The sequence below is a fragment of the Trachemys scripta genome, unplaced genomic scaffold (assembly GCF_013100865.1).
Source record: "Trachemys scripta elegans isolate TJP31775 unplaced genomic scaffold, CAS_Tse_1.0 scaffold_39, whole genome shotgun sequence".
NCBI classification, from domain to species: domain Eukaryota; kingdom Metazoa; phylum Chordata; order Testudines; family Emydidae; genus Trachemys; species Trachemys scripta.
In genome coordinates, this window is record NW_023260526.1 from 22,576 (window position 1) to 41,937 (window position 19,362).

The 19,362-nt window shown below is 47.0% G+C and overlaps 1 protein-coding gene across 1 annotated transcript in view; it reads left to right on the plus strand.

The window, feature by feature from the left end:
• LOC117870578 (nuclear GTPase SLIP-GC-like) overlaps nucleotides 1-19,362 on the plus strand; it is a gene marked incomplete at its 5' end in the record, with an annotated part of 86,875 nt that overhangs the window by 22,004 nt on the left and 45,509 nt on the right. The window contains 4 exons of the mRNA XM_034757774.1: nucleotides 8,504-8,593; nucleotides 11,043-11,148; nucleotides 17,680-17,813; nucleotides 18,829-18,990. Coding sequence (XP_034613665.1) covers nucleotides 8,504-8,593; nucleotides 11,043-11,148; nucleotides 17,680-17,813; nucleotides 18,829-18,990 — 492 coding nt within the window. The remainder of the gene's footprint in view (nucleotides 1-8,503; nucleotides 8,594-11,042; nucleotides 11,149-17,679; nucleotides 17,814-18,828; nucleotides 18,991-19,362) is intronic.

Here is a 19,362-nt window from a genome sequence, read left to right on the forward strand (position 1 = left end):
TATCCCTGAGGCACAGGGAGACTAGGTGACTTTTCCAAGGGCACACAGGGAGCCAGTGGCAGAGCTGGGAATCCAGTCGGGATCTCGACTCTCAGTCCAGTGTCTTAACCATTAAGCCATATAATACTAAACAAATGGTCTATTTCTGAGTCATAAACAAGGGTTCAAAGAACTAAATTCAGTTCACAGATAAAACAAGCCTTGATTGAATGTTTCCCAATATAAAATAGCTCCAGAACAAGACCAAATTAGGATCTGAAGATGTGCTGCAGGTTACAGTACTAATTAACTCCCCTGGAGCTGGTTTTTATGTTTCCTGTAGCAATATCTGCCCCACTAACTAACCTGGGATAATAACCTTAATGAAGGATACTTTAAAATTACATGATCCAAAAAGAAAATTAATGTTACTGAAAGCAATAATCCTGTTTAACTCTTTTTATAATGCACAGTTAGCTCACTTGATTTAATTTAGCCAAGAGAAGGTTAAAAGGTGACTTGATCACAAGCTACAAATACCTACCTGGGAGCGAGATTTCTGAGAGCAGATGACTCTTAAATCTAGCAAAAAAGACCTAATAAGATCCAGTGCCTGGAATCTGAAACTAGACAAATTCAGACTAGAAATCAGGCACAGTTTTTTAACAGTGCAGGTAATTAATCATTGAACCAACTTACCTAGGATGGGGCCATTACTGGGAGTCTTTACATCAAGACTGACTCTTTCCAGGGGCTTGTCTACACAGAGCAGTAAGGTGGACTATGGGTGGTGGGGGTGAGTTGTAAAGAGCACTGACATATTAGTCATTAACTGGTCCATGTGGAGCTGACCAGCATGCATCAGAAGTTCCCTGTGGGCTTTAACATAGAATCATAGAAGGGTAAGACTGGAAGGGACCTTGAGAGGTCATCTAGTCCAGTCCCCTGCACTCAAGGTAGGACTAAGTAATAACTAGACTATTCTTGACTGGTGTTTGTCCAACCTGTTCTTAAAAACCTCGAATGATGGAGACTCCACAACGTCTCTAGGCAATTTGTTCCAGTGCTTAGCTACCCTGACAGGATGGACATTAAGAAAAACTTCCCAAGTCTCCCTTGCTGCAATTTAAGCCCATTGCTTCTTTTCCTGTCCTCTGAGATTAAGAAGAACAATTTTTCACGCCCCCATCCTTGTAACAACCTTTTATGTACTTGAAAACTGTTATGTCTCCCTTCAGTCTTCTCTTCTCCAGACTAAACAAACCCAATGTTTTCAATCTTTCCTCACCGATCATGTTTTCTAGACCTTTGATAATTTTTGTTGCACTTCTCTTGACTTTATCCAGTTTCTCCACATCTTTCTTGAAATGTGATGCCCAGAACTGGACACAGTACTCCAGCTGAGGCCTTAATAGTGCTGAGTAGAGCAGAAGAATTACTTCTTGTGTCTTTCTTACAACACCCCTGCTATTACATCCCAGAATGATCACTTTTTTTGCAGCAGTGTTACACTGTTGACTCATATTTAGCTTGTGATCCACTATGATCCCCAGATCCCTTTCTGCAGTACTCCTTCCTAGGCAGTCATTTCCCATTTTGTATGTGTGCAACTGATTGTTCCTTCCTAAGTGGGGTATTTTGCATTTGTCCTTATTGAATTTCATCCTATTCACTTCAGACCATAGATTCATAGATTCTAGGACTGGAAGGGACCTCGAGAGGTCATAGAGTCCAGTCCCCTGCCCTCATGGCACGACCAAATACTGTCTAGACCATCCCTGATAGACATTTATCTAACCTACTCTTAAATATCTCCAGAGACGGAGATTCCACAACCTCCCTAGGCAATTTATTCCAGTGTTTAACCACCCTGACAGTTAGGAACTTTTTCCTAATGTCCAACCTAGACCTCCCTTGCTGCAGTTTAAGCCCATTGCTTCTTGTTCTATCCTTAGAGGCTAAGGTGAACAAGTTTTCTCTCTCCTCCTTATGACACCCTTTTAGATACCTGAAAACTGCTATCATGTCCCCTCTCAGTCTTCTCTTTTCCAAACTAAACAAACCCAATTCTTTCAGCCTTCCTTCATAGGTCATGTTCTCAAGACCTTTAATCATTCTTGTTGCTCTTCTCTGGACCCTCTCCAATTTCTCCACATCTTTCTTTACATGCGGCGCCCAGAACTGGACACAATACTCCAGTTGAGGCCTAACCAGCACAGAGTAGAGCGGAAGAATGACTTCTCATGTCTTGCTCACAACACACCTGTTAATACATCCCAGAATCATGTTTGCTTTTTTTGCAACAGCATCACACTGTTGACTCATATTTAGCTTGTGGTCCACTATAACCCCTAGATCCCTTTTTGCTGTACTCCTTCCTAGACAGTCTCTCTTCCCATTCTGTATGTGTGAAACTGATTGTTCCTTCCCAAGTGGAGCATTTTGCATTTGTGTTTGTTAAACTTCATCCTGTTTAACTCAGACCATTTCTCCAATTTGTCCAGATCATTTTGAATTATGATCCTGTCCTCCAAAGCAGTTGCAATCTCTCCCAGTTTGGTATCATCCGCAAACTTAATAAGCGTACTTTCTATGCCAATATCTAAGTCGTTAATGAAGATATTGAACAGAGCCAATCCCAAAACAGACCCCTGCGGAACCCCACTTGTTATGCCTTTCCAGCAGGATTGGGAACCATTAATAACTACTCTCTGAGTACGGTTATCCAGCCAGTTATGCACCCACCTTATAGTAGCCCCATCTAAATTGTATTTGCCTAGTTTATCCATAAGAATATCATGCAAGACTGTATCAAATGCCTTACTAAAGTCTAGGTATACCACATCCACAGCTTCTCCCTTATCCACAAGACTCGTTATCCTACCAAAGAAAGCTATCAGATTGGTTTGACCCGATTTGTTCTTTACAAATCCATGCTGGCTATTCTCTATCACCTTACCACCTTCCAAGTGTTTGCAGATGATTTCCTTAATTACTTGCTCCATTATCTTCCCTGGCACAGAAGTTAAACTAACTGGTCTGTAGTTTCCTGGGTTGTTTTTATTTCCCTTTTTATAGATGGGCACTATATTTGCCCTTTTCCAGTCTTCTGGAATCTCTCCCGTCTCCCATGATTTTCCAAAGATAATAGCTAGAGGCTCAGATACCTCCTCTATTAGCTCCTTGAGTATTCTAGGATGCATTTCATCAGGCCCGGGTGACTTGCAGAAATCTAACTTTTCTAAGTGATTTTTAACTTGTTCTTTTTTTATTTTATCTGCTAAACCTACCCCCTTCCTATTAGCATTCACTATGTTAGGCATTCCTTCAGACTTCTCGGTGAAGAGCGAAACAAAAGTCATTAAGCATCTCTGCCATTTCCAAGTTTCCTGTTACTGTTTCTCCCTCTTCACTGAGCAGTGGGCCTACCCTGTCTGTGGTCTTCCTCTTGCTTCTAATGTATTGAAACAAGAAGACTTTTTATCCCTTTATTCCCATAGCCAGTTTGAGCTCATTTTGTGCCTTTGCCTTTCTAATCTTGCCCCTGCATTCCTGTGTTGTTTGCCTATATTCATCCTTTGTAATCTGTCCTAGTTTCCATTTTTTATACGACTCCTTTTTATTTTTTAGATCGTGCAAGATCTCATGGTTAAGCCAAGGTGGTCTTTTGCCATATTTTCCACTTTTCCTAACCAGCGGAATAGCTTGCTTTTGGGCCCTTAATAGTGTCCCTTTGAAAAACTGACAACTCTCCTCAGTTGTTTTTCCCCTCAGCCTTGATTCCCATGGGACCTTACCTATCAGCTCTCTGAGTTTACCAAAATCCGCCTTCCTGAAATCCATTGTCTCTATTTTGCTATACTCCCTTCTACCCTTCCTTAGAATTGCAAACTCTATGATTTCATGATCACTTTCACCCAGGCTGCCTTCTACTTTCAAATTCTCAACGAGTTCCTCCCTATTTGTTAAAATCAAGTCTAGAACAGCTTCCCCCCAGTAGCTTTTTCAACCTTCTGAAATAAAAAGTTCTCTGCAATTCAGTCCAAGAACTTGTTGGATAGTCTGTGCCCCGCTGTGTTATTTTCCCAACATATATCTGGATAGTTGAAGTCCCCCATCACCACCAAATCTTGGGCTTTGGATGATTTTGTTAGTTGCTTGAAAAAAGCCTCATCCACCTCTTCCACCTGGTTAGGTGGCCTGTAGTAGACTCCTAGCATGACATCACCCTTGTTTTTTTACCCCTTTTAGCCTAACCCAGAGACTCTCAACACTTCCGTCTCCTATGTCCATCTCCACCTCAGTCCAAGTGTGTACATTTTTAATATATAAGGCAACACCTCCTCCCTTTTTCCCGTCTGTCCTTTCTGAGCAAGCTGTACCCATCCACACCAACATTCCAATCATGTGTATTATCCCACCAAGTTTCAGTGATGCCAACAATGTCATAGTTGTATTTATTTATTAGCACTTCCAGTTCTTCCTGCTTATTACCCATACTTCTTGCACTTGTATATAGGCATTTAAGATACTGGTTCGATCTTGCCTCCCAGTTTTGCCCCGACTCTCCTTTCTCTCTTCCATTATAGCCCACACTCCCTCTTGTTTCCGACCCATCTCCCAGGTCTCCATGTTCCCCACTTACCTGTGGGCTTTGCTCACCTGTCCCCATCGAACCTAGTTTAAAGCCCTCCTCACTAGGTTAGCCAGTCTGTGTCTGTCAAGGCTCCTTCCCCACTCTGAACTTTAGGGTACAGATGTGGGGGCCTGCATGAAACTTCTAAGCTTAACTACCAGCTTATCTGGTCCGCTGCCACCACTCCCAAATGTGCTAATTCCCTTCCCTGGGTAGCCTTGAGAGACCTTCACCAATTCCCTGGTGGATCAAGATCCAACCCCCTTGGATCTAAAAACAAGGAAAAATCAATTAGGTATTACGAAAAAGGCTTTTAATTAAAGAAAAGAAAGGTAAAAGAAAACCCTCTGGGAGAGATTAGCATACCAGCTACTTTCACAGACAACAGATTCCAAACACAGAGGATGTTCCCCTGGGCAAAACCTTAGTTACACACAAAAAAAAAGAGACTCAAATACCCAATTTGACTATTCCTCTAATTGCACAAGACAGGTTACAAAGAAATAAACAAACCTATTTATTTCCTTCACTAATACTCACTACTTAATAGGAGGCTGAATTCTGGAGCTTTTCCACTCAGGTCCAAAGTGAAACTCCCCAGACACAGGGAACTTTCCTCCTTCCCTTTGAACCATCTTGTCCTCCCATTGGTTCCTCTGGTCGGGTGTCAGCTAGGCTAGGTGAACTTCTTAACCCTTTACAGGTAAAAGAGGCATTAACCCTTAACTATCTGTTTATGACAGTGTCCAAATAGGGTCTTTCCCCTCCTCGAAAGGAGAATGCCATCTCTGCCTAGCAGTCCTTCCTCGAATAGCATCCCGTGGTCGAGGAAGCCAAAGCCCTCCTGGCGACACCATCTTCGCAGCCAGGCATTCACTTCCATGATGTATCTGTCTCTGCCCGGGCCCTTACCTTTGACAGGAAGAATTGAAGAGAATACCACCTGCGCTCCAAACTCCTTCACCCGTACTCCCAGAGCCCTGTAGTCACTCTTGATCCGCTCAGTATCACACCTCGCAGTATCATTTGTGCCCACATGGATGAGTAGCATGGGGTAGTAGAGGGTTGGATAATCCTCGACAATGCCTCCGTAACGTCTCGGATACGGGCCCCCGGCAGGCAGCATACCTCCCGAGATGAAATGTCAGGGCGACAGATGGGCGCCTCTGTCCCCCTCAGCAGAGAGCCTCCGACCACCACTACCCTATGTTTCCTATTCGCAGTGGTGGCAGCAGACCTCCCAGCCTTAGGGGTACGAGGCTTCTCCTTCTTTACTGTAGGGGGTGATTCCTTCTTTCCTGTATCAAGAAGGGCATAACGGTTACCTATTACCATGGCGGGAGGGTTCGGAGCAGGGGTGGAGCACTGCCTGCTGCCAGAAGTAACCAGCTGCCAGTGTCCACCCTGAGCCATCTCCTCCTCCACCAGTGGTGTATCAGCAGTCCTGTGTACTGGGACAGCTACCTCAGCTGTCTCCACATGGACACTGTCCAGGAATTGCTCGTGGATTCAGATGCTCCTCAACCTAGCCACCTCCTCCTGTAGCTCTCCCACCTGCTGCCTGAGAGATTCCACCAGCAGGCACCTTTCACATTGGATGGTCCCCCCAGCCTGGATATCAGTAAGTGGAAATTGCAAGTTACAGTCTCTGCAAAACCACACCAGGATCTGGGTAGAAGCATCCATGCTCAGGCGCTCTGTCTGGCTACAGGCGCAGGTGGAGGAGACAGCAGCAGTGCTGGCACAGGTGTTGCGGGTCTTCCTAACCATCGAAAGCCTCCCTCTGTCAAACTCCCGTCTGCAGCACCCTGTCAGCTGAAAGGGTTGTTTAAGCAAGCAGTTTTGAATGTAGTTTGGTTTTTAGGTTTTAAGGGGAATAAAGGAAAAACAGATAGAACGGGCAAGGGACCCTCGCCCCCTTCCCAAACTCCCTTGCGAAACTCCCTGTTAGCAGCCCCTGTTCGCAATGTCCCCATGTAAGCAGGTGAACGGTCCCGCCATTGTGGGGAACTTTCCTGGCTTTTACCCTACCCCAATGGAATTGGCTAGCCAAAGGATCTGAGTCCTCGCTCCAGCTTCCTTTACCCACAGGCCTGCCTGACCTGGGGGACTCCCCTTCCACTCTCCTGGGTGGCAGAGTCCTCGTAACCCCGACAAGGCTGGGCCTGGTCAAACTTGTCCTGGTCACTTAGGCCAGGGGCTAGGGTGTCCCCACTCCGGGGCGCTCTCTCCTCTCTGGATGCTTCCCTGACCCACTGATCACTGCATAGAGCTCAAAGCAAATACAGGTTTCAGAGTAGCAGCCGTGTTAGTCTTAAAGCAAATACAGTTTATTAAACAGCACCCAATTAAAACAATGAGGGAAAACTGGGAAAGGTTAAAGGAAAACCCGTCACCCCGCTCTGTGGGCACAGGGGCACCACAACCAGCGTCGCTGGAACGTCCGGGCAGCTCGGTCTGTTCCTCACCCGTCCCAGGCCCTGCCCAGGCCCTGGCTGCGCTGCAGGGACGCTGCGGGTCGGACACTTGCTCTGGCGGTGGCCACACGCCCTCAGGCTGTAGGTGGCAGGGCCCTGCTTCCCAGCGTGGCCCCCGCCCTGTCGGGGTTACGATCCCCCCAAGTCTGGCCTGCCCGGCCTCTTCACTGGGGGCGTCTCCCTGTGCTGGGCCCATTGCCCAGGGCCCCCCTCGCTCTCCCCAGCCGCTCACTGCACCCGGCTCCAGCCTGCCCCAGCCCCAGCCCTAGCCCCAGCCCACCACCAGCTCAGCTCTCTGAGCTCCTCCTCTGCCCCTCTGGCCGGCGCGGCTCAGCTTCCCAGCCCAGCTCTGGCTGCTGCTCTCCCCTTAACTCAGCCCCCCTCTGCCTCAGGCAGCTCCCCTCACACAGAGGACGGGACCCCGACCTCCTGGCTCTCTCATTGGCCGGCCTGTCTTGTCAATCAGGCTGACATGGAGCATTGGCCTCCCCCCATCGGCCCTGGGGACCGTCAGTCTCAAAGGATCCTGATTTCTCTTCAGCCCTTCCCCTTTCCTTTGGTACTGGGAGAGGCCAGCCAAAACCCCCACTAAGTGTCAGTGGGGGGCCAGCAGCCCCCTTACATCCAGTTTGTCCAGATCATTTTGAATTTTAATCCTATCCTCCAAAGCACCTGCAAACCCTCCTAGCTTGGCACTGTCCACCGACTTTAAGTGTACTCTCTATGCCATTATCTAAATCACTGATGAAGATATTGAACAGAACCAGACCATGGACCGATTCCTGTGGGACCCCACTCTATATGCCCTTCCAGCTTGACTGTGAACCACTGATAACTACTCTCTGGGAACGGTTTTCCAACCAGTTAGGCACTCGCCTTATTGATGCTCCATCTAGGCTGTATTTCCCTAGTTTGCTTATGAGGAGGTCATGCGAGACAGTATCAATAACCTTACTAAAGATAAAGATATACCACATCTACCACTTCCCCCATCCACAAGGCTTGTTACCCTATCAAGGAAAGCTATTAGATTCGGTTTACATGATTTGTTCTTGACAAATCCATGTTGACTGTTACTAACATAGTGCTGTTTCAAACACCACTATATTAAAAGCACACTAGGAAACTTCTAGTCCACGCCAGCAGGGTCTACATGGGCCAGTTAATGTGCAACATATTAGGGGCTCTAGAAATCACATCCCTGTAGTTGGCATTACTGGTTCATGTAGACAAGCCCTAAAAGATCTGCTCTAGCTCAAACAGAAGTTCTGGCCTTGATGCAGAAATTCCAGGGTGAAGTTTGCCCTGTGTTATATTGAAAGCCAGATTAGATGGTGTCTGCTGGCTTTAAAATCTATGAAAGCATTTTGGGAGCTACCTATAGTAACTTTTATTGCCTTTCCAAATGTAGATATCTATAGAAACCAAACACGATGCCATTTTAGAGAGGAACGCATTCGTGAAAGGGAAGAAAAGTGATGAAATGAAGACAAAGCTCGAGGTAAAAGTATAACACTGGGTTTTCTAGTTGTTGGAAACCTATCCCTATTATATTTCAATAGTAAATGTGATGGTCCTTGGACTAACATTTATAAGTAAGTATTTTTCCATGAAATGTGATGATTTCTAGGTGGTTACAACTATACTATAAAAACCTTGATGTCAACACACAAAGTTCTAAGCCCTATTGAATTCTGGGGCCAGCTGTCTTGGCCTTCAGGTGCCCAATTACTGTCAACGTCCAATGGGAGCTAGTTGCCTAGCCTTGTTAGGCACTTCTGAAAATCTCATTAGGGAACTCTCCTTTGCCTCCAGTGATAAAAACTAGTGTTTGAAGCTGACCATCCTCTGTGGTTTGATTCTGATTCATAAATAAGGGATTCAGGTATTAAAATCAATGTGCAGACAAAGCTGATTGTAGACTGGCGCAGACTCACCCCTGCAGCGCCTCCTGCTGGTCTCTCAGGGAATTAGCTCAATCCAGCCTCCGGAGCACCCTCTGCAGGCCAGTGATCCACTTGCCATTGCCCCCCATGTCCCTCACAGGACCCCAGTGCCCTTGTCTTGGGTGTTGCCCCCCTGGCAGTACCCCACTTTCTCTCAGTTTCCCCACCTCCTATTCCCACTTCACCTCAGTCTTGGCTACTGCCCAGTCTCCATCTAGCCCCTGTTCACTGGGGCAGACTGCAGCATCAGCCACTCCTCATAGGCAAGGTTGGGTTTGGACTGGCTACCTTTACCCACCCTCAGGCTGCCCCTCTGCCAGCCCAATACCTAGGTGGGTCTAGAACTAGGCCCTGCAGCCTGGGGAATTGCTGGCCTAGAGCTTCCCCGCTCCTAAGGCCTTTCCCCAGCCCTGCCTCACTCTAGGTCCCCTGGGTGAGTTCCCAAGCAGCCAGGCCTGTCTCCATCTCCAGTTAGAGAGAGACTCTCCCCCTGGCTTCCCTGGCCTTCTTATAAGGCCCAGTTGCTTAGTTTGGGGCTTGGCCCCAGCTGCAGCCACTTCCCCCAATCAGCCAGGGTTTTACCTTGCCCAGCCCCAGGCCTCTACAGGGCTTTTCCAACCCCTCCAGGGCCGGAGCAGTTGCTCACCCCGCTACACTGACCCTTGCATTTCTGGCTGCACTTTTCCCCTCACCTCCTTCTCTGTGCACTCCCTATCCATGGCCCCACAAAGTCACGGGACCTCCTGGTCAACCTCCTCCTGGCCCTGGCGAAAACGGCCATCTATAAAACCAGGGAGAGGAGGCTGGCCGATGGAGGTTCCTGTGACTGTGGGGCCTGTTTCCGATCCTCTGTCCGTTCACGTATCCGGGCAGAGTTCCTCTGGGTGGCGTCCACTGGCTCCCTTGACACCTTTGAGGAGCAGTGAGCGCTGTCCGGGGTTCTCTGCTCGGTGTCCCCGTCAGGTTCCCTTCTTTTGACCCTTTAATCACACTCCTGTCCCTGTTTTTCCATTAGTTGTCCCCCGTAATCATTTGGGTTTTAGGTCCTGTCGGTCCTCCCCTTAGGGTATCCTTTAGCAGTGGGCGGGCTTCTGTCCGCCCACTTCCCGGAACCCAATAGGTACACTGACCCTTGAGTCGGTGTTTGCTCAATGAAAAATTGACATCCCAAATCCAATTGTTTCACAGTAATACAGAATTAGGGATTTAAGATGCACTGTTTGTCTGCAGCACAAAGCATTCCTTAAACAAAGCCGGTAACGTAGGGAGAGAGGGAAGGAGGCCTCAGAAAGGGAGAGAGATGAGCTGGGACATTGATGAGGCAGAGATTTCACAAGGCTGTTCTTGGTGGCACAAGCTGCAGAGGAAGGGGCTCTCTCTCGCCCCAACAATGGTGAGATTGTGTGACCAGACAGAGGAGTTTGCTGCTAAAGGGAGGGAGGGAGGGAGTGCAGTTTTGAACTGGATCCTGATATGAATGGGGTAGTTGAGGATACACAACTGATTAAATTCACACTCACTGCACCACGTATTGGCTAACTGTGGCAGAATTCTGCAGTGATGATAGGACTTGCCAGAAGCTGGCAATGGGCAACAAGGGATGGATCAGTTGATCCACCTGTTCTGTTCATTATAAAATAAATGGAGATATCCCATCTCCTAGAACTGGAAGGGATCTTGAAAGGTCATCGAGTCCAGCCCCCTGCCTTCACTAGCAGGACCAAGTACTGATTTTGCCCCAGCTCCCTAAGTGGTCCCCTCAAGGGCTGAGCTCATAACCCTGGGTTTAGCAGGCCAATGCTCAAACCACTGAGCTATCCCTCCCTCTAGGGCACCTAATATTGCCCATGGTTGGAAGACAAGATACTGGGCTAGCTGGACCTTTGGGGTCTGACCTAGTATGGCTGCTGTTATGTTCTGATGAATTTTCTGAAACTGCTTCAATAACCCCACTTTTTACATAATCTGTGTGTGGGGGTGGTTTTGTTTGTTTTTGTTTTTTAGGGAATAGTGCCAAGTGACTCAGAAATTCTGAACAAGGCTGATCTCGTTTACACGGTCAGTGCTAAAGAATACTGGCGGGAGAAGTATATCACTAAGGAAGAGACAGGTAACATATGAATTGCTAATGCTTCATTGCTCAGAGTGCTGACTCTGCATCTCTTACTGGTGATGGGCACACGCCACTGATGCAGGAATTTGGTTCAAAGCAGCATCTAAATGTGCAGATGCATTCCCCCAAACTGTGGGGATTATATTTATTGTTATTATTTGTATTACAATTACACCTGTATTACAAATCCAGAACCACAATTGGAGCTCTGTGGTGCTAGGCGATCTACATGCACATAATAAGAGACAGTCCCTGCCATGAAGAGGTGATGATCTAAATAGATTCGACAAACAAAGTGAGTGTCACTGTCTATTTTAATGGGGAACAGAGGCTCAGTGATTAAGTAACTTGACCAAGGTCACACAGGGTATCTGTGGCAGAGCCAAAAATTGAATCCACAGCTCTGAGTCCCAGTGCACTGCAGACACAGAAATCTATGGGGGTTGCAGGTGCTCGGCACTTCTGAGGTTCAGGCCCTCTCCAATGACCATCTGAGAGCCCCACTTCTGGCTTCTCTTCCACCAGTGACCCCACCTTTCTTCCAGCCCAAACCTCTATAGGCTTCCTGTCCAGTCCCTTCCCTTGACATCTCAGAAGCCCTCCCCTACAGCCCCCACCATATGCTGCTTTGTTGCATGGGACCCAGTTGTTCTGCTGGGTCCGTCCACTGCTGAATGCAGAATCCTGGCATCTTGGTGCCCTGAACGGGACTTAGCTTGCAGTGGAAGGCTGGAGAAGCTTTACCTGTTAATGATCAAGAATCGGACTTGCTAAAGCTGGCCCAGGGTGCTGTAAATTCCATGCCCGTGCCCCAGCCTGGCCCCTGCAGCCAGAGGGAGGCATCGTCCTAAGGGGAGGCAAGTGCTATTACCACCAGCACCCTTCTGTGGGGTTCCTGCAGGGGAGGCACCTTCTCCATTGCAGCCAGGGCTCTCCAGGAGTTGGGGGCTGCCCAGGGAACAATGCCCTGTATTAGCGTATCCCTCAGCTGTTCCAGCAACACCTCCTCTGCAGCTAGCACTGCCCCTGCATTGGCTCTCTGGCAAAGCAGAGGTTGTGGGCATTGATGTCACTGCTGTGTGTGCCGTGAATCCCTGTCTCTGCCTGAGCCTCAGGGGGTATAACACTGCGACAGGGCCAGGGAAAGGACTTCATCCTTCAAACTACAGGGGCTCACGCCTGAGTGCTGGAGGTTCAATACCCCACATACCTGCTGTCATTGCACAGCCGCAACCTTCCTTGCTTGTCACACCGCCTGCAGGGAAGCTGCAGGAGAGGCGGCATTCACAGGACACAGCACTACATGTGTTGTTGATAGCAAGGCTTACCTCTGCTTCTCAGCCCCTTGTTTTCTTTCTTGTATTGCTTCCCCTTTTCCTCTCCCAACGTTGTGTAGCTTGTACCTCCACATACAGATCCCTGTTGTCATAAATATAAAGGGAAGGGTAACAACCTTTATGTATTCAGTAACATAAAATCACTCCTGGCCAGATGTACAGAATCACTTTGCCTGTAAGGGGTTAAGAAGCTCAAATAACCTGTTTGGCACCTGACCAAAAGGACCAATAATGAAAGAAGATACTTTCAAATCTTCGGGGCAAGGGGAAGAGGTTTTGTGTGTGCACTCTTTGTTTTGTTCCCTCTCTGGACACAGAGAGAGACCAAACAGGTAAACCATCTCCTGAAAAGATACCTGAAATGGTACATCTAAAATTACACAAATTGTAAGTCAAGGCAAGGAAATGTGTTAGATTATCTTTTGTTTTAGCTTGTGAATTTCCCCTACGCTAAGAGGGAGTTTTATTCCTGTTTTTGTAACTTTGAAGCTGAGCCTAGAAGGATTTTAAATCTTTTTATTTACCCTGTAAAGTTACCTTCCATCCTGATTTTGCAGGTTGTGATTCTTTTGCTTTTTTTAATAAAATTCTTCTTTTAAGAACCTGATATATTTTCTGTGTCCTATAAACCCAGGGGGTTGGACTGTGCTCACTTTGTAACCAATTGGTTAGTATATTATTCTCAAGCCTCCCCAGGAAAGGGGGTGAAGGGGATTGGGGGGATATTTTGGGGAAACAGGGACTCCAAGTGGCCCCTTTTCCTGGATTTTTGTCTAAATCACTTGGTGGTGACAGCAATACCGTCCAAGGACAAGGAAAGGATTTGTGCCTTGGGGAAGTTTTAACCTAAGCTGGTAGAAATAAGTTTAGGGGGTCTTTCATGTGAGTCCCCACAACTGTACCCCAGAGTTCAGAGTGGGGAGGGAACCCTGACACCGGTCGTCATCGGAATCGAACCGGGGACTTCTGGAGCTTAGTGCATCAGCCTCGGCTGCATGAGCTAAAAGCCAACTGGCTCTTAGCTAAGGCTCTAGAGCAGACTTATTTTATTTCTCTAAGTGGTCTCGGTGCCACTAGATGGTTCAGAACACCACACCTGCACAAACCAGCCACCGCTGCCCCTCTCAGATCTGCAGCAGGCAATTTGTAGGTCCCTGAGTTTCTGAGACACCAGCTTTTCCTGAAAGTCTCTCGACTGAAACAAGAGACGTTCTATAGATGGAAGATTCACCCAGGTTCAAACTGAAGCAGCCTGGAGCTCTAAGCACATCATGACATGGGGAGGGGGGATCATGGCTCCATCCCTACAGTCCCCCCACCCTCCACCTAGAGTGATAGTGCCAGGAGGGCCCCCTCTGCTCCCAGAGTGTCTGAGGCAGAGTTTCACAGATGTGAGGGCCAGAAAGATCATTGTGATCATCTAGTCTGACCTCCTACATAACGCAGGTCATAGGACTGCGCCGGGGTAATTCCCACTCCAAGTCCAGTAGCTGGGTTTGAACTAGAGCCCACCCTTCCGCAGAACATCCAGTAATAATAGCTTTTATACAGCACTTGACTCAAACATTTACAGTGAGCGAGAATCCACCACAACCCGTGGTAAGTTGGTCCACTGGTTAATGTCCCCCAGTGTTAAAAACTTGCACCTTATTTCTACTCTGAATTTGTCTAGCTTAACTTCCAGCCACTGGATCACATTACAAGCTTTGTCTGCTAGACTGAAGAGCCCATTATCAAATATTTATTCCCCATGTAGGTACTTAGAGGCTCTAAGATAAACCTTAACCTTCTCCTTGTTAAGCTAAATAGATTGAACTCCTTGAGTCTATCACAAAAGGCATGTTGCAAATTTCCAAATGTATATTGCAATATCCAAACTTCCCATACTAATGCGGTCAGTCCATCTTGCAGTTAAAGCACTAGTTCTGATAAACAGGCTGTTGTGCTAAACCTCAAGCAACTCATAGACTCATAGACTTTAAGGTCAGAAGGGACCATTATGATCATCTGGTCTGACCTCCTGCATGATGCAGGCCACAAAGCCGTCCCTACCCTTTCCCTTGACTCTGCTGTTGAAGTCCCCAAATCCTGTGGTTTAGAGACTTCAATTAGCAGAGAATCCTCCAGCTAGCGATCCCCGCCCCATGCTGCGGAGGAAGGCGAAAAACCTCCAGGGCCTCTGCCAATCTACCCTGGAGGAAAATTCCTTCCCGACCCCAAATATGGCAATCAGTAAAACCCCGAGCACATAGGCAAGAGTCTCCAGCCTTACCCTTATTAGCCATTATACTATTTACCAGCGATGGCACGCTGTTCCTGTGACTAAAATCATGTTATCCCATTAGACCATTCCCTCCATAAACTTATCTAGCTTAATCTTAAAACCAGACAGGTCCTTCGCCCCCACCGTTTCCCTCGGAAGGCTGTTCCAATATTTCACCCCCCTGACGGTCAGAAACCTTCGTCTAATTTCAAGCCTAAACTTCCCCACGGCCAGTTTATATCCATTCGTTCTCGTGTCCACATTAGTACTGAGCTGGAACAGTTCCTCTCCCTCCCTGGTATTTATCCCTCTGATATATTTAAAGAGAGCAATCATATCCCCCCTCAGCCTTCGTTTAGTCAGGCTAAACAACCCTAGCTCCCCGAGTCTCCTTTCATACGACAGGTTTTCCATTCCTCGGATCATCCTAGTGGCCCTTCTCTGCACCCGTTCCAGTTTGAGTTCATCTTTTTTAAACATGGGAGACCAGAACTAACTCTCCACTCTCACTAAAATTAATTTCCCACTTTTAATAAAGGTTACACAACTAAACATCATTATTACGAACTATTCATAAAGCTTGCAAAGCGGTTGGGTCACTTGATAATAAGCCTTTACTTAGCAATAGGCCCTTTGGCTTAATAGCCAAGAGAGTCTACTTCTTCCCACCAGGCATGACTGCCCGATGCCCCTCTCCTCAGGAGCAGCGTGAGTGTAAACAGGAGTCCCCTCTGCTCTCTGTGTTTCTGTTTGGATGGGTCAAGCTGTCTGCACTTTTCCCCTCCTGCTACGCACAGAGCCCTCTGCTGGGCTGGAGTTCGGAGAGCCCTCCAGAGCAGTGGGGTTAACAGCCGCACTGAAATGCATGGAGCAGTGCCCACCCTCACAGCAATTGGTTCAGGCTCTGTGCATTTTCAGGCAGATGTTACTCAACCAGTTTCCAAGCTATTCTTCACAACTGTGAGGAACAAAGACTTTGCTTTTTGTAAATGCAGACTGGGATTCTGATGTAATCACACGGCTCCTGGAGCTGGGGGCCTAGGCCTTAATCCAGCCCTGTGTTCACTGACGGGAAGCTCTGCCGGAGCAATGTTCCCCCATCTGAACATCCTTCAGGAGGAATGTCTCCTACCACATTTCTAAGGATATGTCTATACTACAAGCACTGCCGCTGCAGCTACATTGCTGATATGATGTAGTGTAGACACTCGCTTCAGCAACGGAAGGGGTTTTTCTTTTGCTGTAACAAAGTCATCCCCTCAAGAGATGGTAGCTCGGCTGTTGACCCAGCTGTGTCTTCCGTCTTCACGGCTGAAGATGTGAGGAACATTCCGAAAGCTGAGCCAGTCTTTTTAGGTGACAAATCTGAGGAACAGTTCCAGATTGAGGTGTCATTAGAGGAGGTTTTGGAACAAACCAATAAACTAAACAGTAATAGGTCACCAGGATCAGATGGTATTCACCCAAGAGTTCTGAAGAAACTCAAATGTGAAATTGCAGAACCACTAACTGTAGTCTATAACCTATAATTTAAATCAGCTTCTGTACCAGATGATTGGAGGATAGCTAATGTGACATCAATTTTTAGAAAGGACTCCAGAAGTGATCCCGGCAATTACAGGCCAGTAAGCCTGACTTCAGTATCGGGAAAACTGACTGAAACTATAGTAAAGAACAGAATTGTCAGACACATAGATGAACATAATTTGTTGGGGAAGAGTCAACATGGTTCCCTTTTGTAAAGGGAAATCATGCCTCACCAGTCTACTAGAATTCTTGGAGGGGGTCAGCAAGGATGTAGGGGATCCAGTGGATATCGTGTATTTAGATTTTCAGAAAGCCTTTGACAAGGTCCCTCACCAAAAGCTCTTAAGCAACGTAAGCTGTCCTGGGATAAGAGGGAAGGTTCTCTCATGGATCGGTAACTGGTTAAAAGATGGGAAACAAAGGGTAGGAATAAATAGTCATTTCTCAGAATAGAGAGAAATAAATAGTGGTTTCCCCCAGGGGTCTGTACTGGGACCAGTCTTATTTAACATATTCATAAATGACCTGGAAAAAGGGGTAAACAGTGAGGTGGCAAAATTTGCAGATGATACAAAACTACTCAAGATAGTTAAGTCCCAGGCAGACTGTGAAGAGTTACAAATGGATCTTACAAATCTGGGTGACTGGGTAACAAAATGGCAGATGAAATTCAGTGTTGATAAATGCAAAGTAATGCACATTGGAAAACATAGTCCTAATTATACATATAAAATAATGGGGTCTAAATTAACTGTTACTACTCAAGAAAGAGATCTTGGAGGCATTGTGAATAGTTCTCTGAAAACATCCACTCAATGTGCAGCAGCAGTCAAAAAAGCGAACAAAATGCTGGGAATAATTAAGAAAGGGATGGATAATAAGACAGAAAATATCATATTGCCACTATATAAATCCACGGCACGCCCACGTCTTGAATACTGCGTACTGATCTGGTTGCCCCATCTCAAAAAAGATATATTGGAATTGGAAAAGGTACAGAAAAGGGCAACAAAAATGACTAAGGGTATGGAACAGTTTCTATATAAGGAGAGATTAATAAGACTGGGACTTTTCAGCTTGGAAAAGAGACAACTAAGGGGGGATATGATAGAGGTCTATAAAATCATGACTGGTGTGGAGAAAGTATATAAGGAAGTGTGTTTTACTCCTCATAACACAAGAACTAGGGGTCACCAAATGAAATTAATAGGCAGCAGGTTTAAAATAAAAAAAGGAAGACGGGATACTGGGCTAAATGGACCTTTGGTCGGACCCAATATGCTGTTCTTATGTTCTTACTTACATCACACAGGGAGTGAAATTTTTCACAGCCCTGAGCGCCATGGTTAGGTCATCCTCGGTGTAGACCAGGACTAACTCTGCCTGTATGTGCTATTCCAGAGATCCCCAAGCTGAGAGAGTACATCAGGAATATCTTTCTGAAAGAGAAGAAGAAGCTGCTGGTGGATTATGTGACAGAGGCTCTCGGCATTGTCCTGCTGGCTGAGAATTTCAACTCCACACGAGACACGGTGGTACGGCTGGAGGAGCTTTGTGCGCTACAATCTGCTTCACTACTAGCACAGTGATGGTGCAGTGAATATTCCCCTCTCTTCCCACTGCAGCAGTTTCCCTGCACTCTGCCTTCTCCCCGTTCCATCCCTGCTCCTTTGAACCGGGCCACTCGCCCCATGGTTCCTAGCAGGAAACAAATGCAAATCGGCTCCAAAAATCTAGTAATGAGCTGGCTAGTGTGTAAATGCACCACTGCCCTCGATGGATGGAGCTGGAGCTGTTTATCTATGTGCCATAGACCCTATACTGCTGACAGCTAATGGGGATGGTTCTATAGTTCAAACTAGGGAGAGGGACTATATTTTTTCATGCAGGAGGCTCTGAGTTCTGTCCCTAGAGCAGGGCTAGATGATGACATGGTAGAAATCCCTGCACCCTTTCTACACTACAGCTTACTCCATTGGCAACATCAGTGAAACTGTGTCAGAGCTGAAACATGCTATTTTCCCTAGTGTAGACACACCCACGTTGTCCAAGGCCATGCTCTACTTGGCCGGTTGGGCTTTTTGATGATGTCACACCAAGCACTACCTCCCAATTGCTCACCACTGGACCCATATCACTGGGGGACAAAGACATATCCCTGCGCCCATTGTGTTCTGTGGGTGGGTAAAGCAGTGAAAGTAGGAAAAAGATACAGAGATTCTGTTCTTTCCCCCCAACTATAATTGACATTTGAAACCACTACAGGCTTTATCTGCAAAGGCAGCCAAACCTTGTACCTCCCCTGTTGCCCAGCTGTCCCTTCACATGGCCTCCAGCATCATGCCACGCTGGGGCTTTGGTTCAGTACTGACTCAGAGCACCCCAGCTGGACTGGCAACACCACCTCTTCCAGCACAGTGTGTTCTTCAGATGCCTCCCATCCGGGTGCTGACTGAACCCAGGCCTGCGCTGCGGTTTCTAGCGAGAAGAAATCTTTGCCTCCAGTGTCAGCTGCGCAATGATGTGTCCTTTGCTCTTCTGCCATTGCAGAATCACTATCAGCAGAGCGGCTTGGAAGGATTTGTGAAGGACAAGATCGAGGCTTTGGAGAAGGAGATTGAGAAATGTTTTGCCCACCTGGAACAGCCCCTTAACGAAGGTGTGAAGAAAGCCAAATTATCTCACCAAAAAACATTCTCTCAGCTCCTTACAGTGAGTAGCAAGCTCTCGACTTAGACCTCATGTGCAGCTTTCATTCTCTGGCCAGCAACTGCCTCCACCTTTGCTTCCCCATTGCTAATTAACTTTTGAGAAGTGCTTTGAGATCTGTGGCAGAAAGTCCTATAAGGGCTAAGAATTATTATTGGGTGTTGAGAGGATTAATTAAGGTTTGTGAAGGGCACTGGATAAAAGGCACCAGAGGAGAGCAGCATGTTATGGGCTTGATTCTGATCCTCTTATTCGCATGGAGTAGCCACTTACACCAATGGGACTCCTTGTGAGGTAAGGCGCTACTCCGTGAGTAAGGGTATTGGAATCCAGCCCCAAATTAATATAGGGCTCCATTCTGCCGCCTTTACTCAG